At 41.1% G+C, this 6,066-nt stretch overlaps 3 protein-coding genes across 4 annotated transcripts in view; all 3 read left to right on the plus strand.

The window, feature by feature from the left end:
• The window catches only part of LOC117951262 (protocadherin alpha-C2-like), a 125,719-nt gene that overhangs the window by 69,619 nt on the left and 50,034 nt on the right, over positions 1–6,066 (plus strand). The gene's annotated exons all lie outside the window — the stretch shown is intronic.
• Positions 1–6,066, plus strand: part of LOC117951270 (protocadherin alpha-3-like) — a 22,894-nt gene that overhangs the window by 16,417 nt on the left and 411 nt on the right. Inside the window, exon 2 of the mRNA XM_034882902.1 lies at positions 2,878–3,700. Within this exon, the coding sequence (XP_034738793.1) occupies positions 2,878–3,700 (823 nt within the window). The remainder of the gene's footprint in view (positions 1–2,877; positions 3,701–6,066) is intronic.
• On the plus strand, positions 3,722–6,061 carry LOC117952245 (protocadherin alpha-8-like; the record flags this gene model as incomplete). The annotated part of the gene is made up of 1 exon (XM_034884396.1): positions 3,722–6,061. A coding segment is annotated over exon 1 (1,698 nt), but the record flags the coding sequence as incomplete, so codon positions are not given.

The following is a 6,066-nucleotide window of genomic DNA, read 5'->3' on the forward strand; positions in this document are numbered from 1 at the left end:
TGTCGGTGTCAGTGATCTTTCTGCTGAGTCTCATCAGTTTAATAGCTGTCAGATGCCACAGGACAGACGGCAGTTTCAATAGGTACAGCGCCCCAATGATCACCACCCACCCTGACGGGAGCTGGTCTTGCTCGAAATCTACTCAGCACTATGACGTGTGTTTCAGCTCAGACACGCTGAAGAGTGACGTAGTGGTTTTCCCCGGACCGTTTCCGCCTGTAGATGCTGAGCTGATCAGTATTAACGGAGGAGACACTTTTACCAGAACTCAGACTTTACCTAACACAGACAAGGTAAGGCATCCCTGACTTCCTTAATCTAAAACGGATTGAATCTGTTTAATCTTTAGGTTAACCTCATGTGCGTTTCTTTTGTTAGATTCAAATAAAGAAGTATATGTTGCTATAAGCCATGCGCTCAGTTTGCTCAAAATCCTTCAAAAGCATCCACATTCATTTCAAATTATTTTCAACTTTATTTACAAATATATTAACAGCTATTAAAGCCGTACAGCTATTAACAGCTATCCCTAAAACTATTATCTATCATTGTTAAGCATTTTAAATGTACTCCGACACATATTGGATATATCTGATACAAAAACTTGATATTAACTTGTTTAATGTCTGGTGATGGTAGTAGAAAGTTGGCAGGTGAATCAATTACTTTTAATGATGTCGAGGATGGTTTATATGATTGAATTACACATAAAGTGCAACAAAGTTGGTATTTTTTCACTGTTTTTTACATTGTCTTGGATACAGTACTCAGGAGACCCATGATCAGTAGCACGAGCTGCATTCACACTGCAGTGGTTCGCTGCCCATGGTGACGAACCATTCCCTTCCTTCTGTCCTCTCTAATAAGCGATGCAGTGGACGTGCTATCCGCGGTGCTGATATCGAATTCAGACAACATAACTACATAAATAGATATCATGTTAACGAAATGTTCTAAACTATATATTTCACAGATTCATTTTGTTCTATGAGCAGTCTACCAGTTGAGCTCAAGTCATCGAATATTAGCCCATTAATTGTATTAATGAATACGTTTTACTGTATCTTATAATAAACATATCCGCCTATGATCCTAGCCCTTTTTCTGTATACAATGGAGTCACTGGATGTCGCTATAGACCACGCAACAATCTTGTGTTCACCGTTCCGTTTAGAAACTCTTCCTCTATTTATCAAAGAAAAGAAGACGTCATCATCTGGCAGGCTTTGTGAATAAAGCGTCCCGTACCCAGAAGAGAGAGGACGCTAAGCGAAAATTGATACATAAAAAAAGCTATATTTCACGTTTCGTGGACAGGCTAAAGAGAAAAAAAAAACAGGATTCGTTGCTTTATCCTCAACAGCGATGGCTACGCGGGAACGATGGGATAATATTTGGGGTTTATTTTTCACTCTGCTTTGTCTCTGCGAGTGGTCCGTGGCTCAGATATCCTACTCAATTTCAGAGGAGGTGGACAAAGGGACAGCGGTGGGAAATCTTGCTAAGGATTTAAATCTCAATGTGCAGCAACTCCATTCCACGGGTCTTCAGATTACCTCTGGATATAAAAAAACGTATTTTGACATAAATCATGAATCTGGAGTACTTTTCGTTAGCGAGAGGATAGATCGGGAGGAGCTTTGTCCTAATACGGTAAAGTGCTCTTTAAATATAGAGGCCGTATTGAGTAACCCTCGCAGCCTCCATCGAATTGAAGTTGTTATAAATGATATTAATGACAATGCTCCATCTTTTCTGGAAGAAATAACTACCATAGATATGTATGAATCTTCATACGTCGGTGAACGACATCCACCGCCGATAGCTCATGACGCAGATGTAGGTGCTAATTCGGTTAAGACTTACAAATTGAATCCGAATGATCATTTCTCTTTGGATATACAAAGCATTGGGGACCAGAGTGTGTCCGCAGAGTTAGTGCTGCAGAAAGCATTGGATCGAGAAAAACAGGCTGTGATTGAACTCATACTAACTGCGGTAGATGGAGGACAACCTCCCAAAACGGGAACGTTACAGATACAAGTTAATGTACTGGATGTAAACGACAATTCACCCTTGTTCAGTAAATCTCTTTACAAGGTCCAAGTTGTTGAAAATGTAAATATTGGCGCAACGTTATTAAAACTGACAGCTACTGATTTAGATGACAGTGTTAATGGTGAAATTATATACTCTTTCACAGAAAGGGGACGTTTAAACCCTGACGACACATTTGTCCTAAATGACGAAACAGGAGAAATTACTGTTAGAGGTAATATTGATTATGAGGAAAACCAAGCATACGAGATTCGTGTTCAAGCACGAGATAAAGGCAATCCTCCTCGTAATGCCCATAGCAAGGTTATAGTCGAAGTTATTGATGTCAATGACAATGCTCCAGAAATCTCCGTTTCATCACTCATGAGTCCGGTAAGAGAGGACGCTGAAATAGGAACGGCCGTTGCTATGGTGACTATCACAGATAAAGATGGAGGTAAAAATGGTTTGACAAACTGTAAAATTACAGGTTCTGTGCCATTTAAAATAAAATCCAACTATAAAAACTATTATTCATTGTTGGTTGACGGCCCTCTTGACAGAGAAAGTGTTTCCCTGTATAATTTATCAATCGCAGCTGCAGATGAAGGAACCCCCTCTCTGTCGAGCACAAGCGTCATTACTGTTCGGGTTTCTGATGTCAACGACAATCCTCCTGGATTCCTGAATCCTCTGATTAATGTTTATGTGAAAGAGAATAGTCCGATTGGAAGTACAATTCATACACTGACGACATTAGATTCAGATTTGAATGAAAACGCAAAAGCTACGTACCACTTAATAAAAGGTTTTCCAAAGACCACACAGATAGCTTCAATGGTGAACATCAACTCAGAGACTGGAGATATAGTCAGCCTGCAGTCTTTTAACTATGAAGAGTTGAAAACGTTTCAGTTTAAAGTTCAGGCCACAGACTCTGGTGTTCCTCCGCTCAGCAGCAACGTGACTGTGAACGTTTTAATCCTGGATGAAAATGACAATAATCCAACAATTCTCGCGCCCTATTCTGAGCACGGCTCCGTTAACAGTGAGAGCATCCCCTATTCTGCTGAAGCGGGATACTTTGTGGCAAAGATCAGGGCTGTAGACGCAGACTCTGGATACAATGCGCTGCTTTCTTATCACCTGTCTGAGCCCAAAGGAAACAACCTCTTCCGGATCGGAACCAGCACCGGAGAACTCAGGACTAAGAGGAGAATGAGTGACAATGACCTGAAAACTCACCCCTTGGTGGTGTTGGTTTCTGATAACGGAGAACCCTCCCTGTCAGCTACTGTGTCTATTGATGTGGTGGTGGTTGAAAGCACAGCTAACGTCCAGACTCAGTTCAGACACGTGCCCCTAAAGGAGGAGAGCTTCTCTGATTTAAACCTGTATCTGCTGATCGCCATCGTGTCGGTGTCAGTGATCTTTCTGCTGAGTCTCATCAGTTTAATAGCTGTCAGATGCCACAGGACAGACGGCAGTTTCAGCAGGTACAGCGCCCCAATGATCACCACCCACCCTGACGGGAGCTGGTCTTACTCGAAATCTACTCAGCAGTATGACGTGTGTTTCAGCTCAGACACGCTGAAGAGTGACGTAGTGGTTTTCCCCGGACCATTTCCGCCTGTAGATGCTGAGCTGATCAGTATTAACGGAGGGGACACTTTTACCAGAACTCAGACTTTACCTAACACAGACAAGGTAAGAATAATTTGCAAATTGAATATTATGATTTATTTCTGGTAGTATTGAGCAATTAAATCCAGGAGGAATGGATCTTTATACTGTAAACAAAACTTTAGTGTGTGGCTTTCTGCTCGTTTTATTTATTTATTTTGAAAACCATAATTTGGTGTTGAGAAGTTGGGAACTTGAATATGCTGGATCCCATGGTGTGCCATGTTGTAGAAAGTTTTACGATGTTTTTTATAATTTGTAAATTTAATTTACAAATAGCTAATAAACCGGAAGATTGTTTCTGATTTGGTAGCATTTCATTTGCCTTTTCACCAACAGAAAAAGCCCGTGAAAACATTTAGCTTATTCTCTTGGAAACAGCACCTGCTTTTCAAAACAAATGATATCAATTTTGCCATATCTTCGCGTGGTGACGCTATAGACTGTAACATTGAGAGTTCCTATGTTTCAGCTCCTCCCAGTTTTAGATGACGATTTGTCTTCTCCAGGCTTTGTCACAACGAGAGAGACAGCGAAAGGGCAGAGAGATTCGTTTCATCCATCTGTGCAATCTATATTTGACGCAGTCTAAAGCTGTATTTTTCATAGCTGTAAAATTCGTGACGGGGGTTCCTTGCATTTGATGTGCTTTGAAATCACTCATGGAATTATGCCTGCACCAATGAGGACGTCTATTGTTTTATGTCTGGTGCTTGTGCTACTGGAGTGTTGCTGGGAAGCGGAGTCTGGGCAGCGCTCCTATTCTGTGTTCGAGGAATTGAATCCGGGGACATCTGTAGGAAATATCGCAAAGGATCTAAACCTCAGCCTTCAGGATTTGGAATCTCGTATGTTTCAGATTGTTACTGGATCAAAAAGAAAATATTTCGAGGTAAATGTAAAGACTGGTGTAATCTACGTTAATGAGAGAATAGACAGAGAGGAGCTCTGTGCGAAAGCACCAAAATGTACAGTCAGTGTGGAAGCTGTGATAAACAGTCCTTTGATGCTTTATCGCTTAGATATAAATATTCTAGATGTTAACGACAACGACCCGTTATTCACGGAAAAGTCTCAAACTGTAGATATAGCAGAGAATACTCTTCCTGGAATGAAATTCGCTTTGTCTGAGGCTATCGATGCAGATGTAGGTAAGAATACAGTTAATGCGCTTAAATTGACACCAAATGAATATTTTTCTCTCGCTACAATCAAAGGAGGAGAAAGCGTGTATGCAGAGTTAGTTTTACAGAAAACGCTGGATAGAGAGAAACAGCCGGTGATACATCTCACTGTGACTGCTACAGATGGAGGGACTCCGCCGAGATCTGGCACGTCACAAGTCATCATTCACGTTTTAGACATAAATGATAATCCTCCAGTGTTTAGTAGTCCCTTGTACAAAACTAGGATTTTTGAAAACACGCCAATTGGGACAACTGTGATTACACTAAATGCAACCGACGCAGACGAGGGGACAAATGGTGAGATAGTTTATTCCTTAAGAAGTAAAGGGCAGGCTCGTATATTAGAGATGTTTCATATTGATCCCATAACAGGTGCGATAATGCTCAAAGCTAATGTCGATTATGAGGAATACACAACGTTCGAGATCCGTTCAGAAGCCAACGATAGAGCTCAGCCACCGATGTCTGCTCACTGTAAGGTGCTGGTAGAAGTAATTGATGTAAATGACAACGCTCCCGAGATCACTGTGACGTCATTGTTAAATACTGTAAAGGAGGACGCTGAAGTGGGTACTGCTATAGCTCTTGTATCCGTTCTAGACAGTGATGGCGGTAGAAATGGTGAAGTGAAATGTAAAATCTTAAATCCGGTTCCCTTTAAACTAGAGACAAATTATAAAAATTATTATTCGCTAGTTGTTGACGGGGCTCTTGACAGAGAGATTACCTCCAACTACAACGTCACCATATTAGCTACCGATGAAGGGAGTCCCCCTCTCTTCAACATTAGTGTTATAACCGTTCACATTTCTGATGTAAATGACAATTCGCCTCGTTTCTCAGAACCTGTGGTTAATGTGTACGTACAAGAAAACGGTAACGTTGGGGTAATCATTAAAACTGTATCTGCATCTGATGCTGACATTGACAAGAATGGCCAGGTTAGATATTCATTTTATGGAAGTAATAGCAACTCAGTCTCCATGTCTACAATGGTGAACATCAACTCAGAGACTGGAGATATAGTCAGCCTGCAATCTTTTAACTATGAGGAGTTAAAAACGTTTCAGTTTAAAGTTCTGGCCACAGACTCTGGTGTTCCTCCGCTCAGCAGCAACGTGACTGTGAACGTTTTAATCCTGGATGAAAATGACAATAA

This window comes from Etheostoma cragini, chromosome 10 (assembly GCF_013103735.1).
Source record: "Etheostoma cragini isolate CJK2018 chromosome 10, CSU_Ecrag_1.0, whole genome shotgun sequence".
In the NCBI taxonomy this organism is placed as follows: domain Eukaryota; kingdom Metazoa; phylum Chordata; class Actinopteri; order Perciformes; family Percidae; genus Etheostoma; species Etheostoma cragini.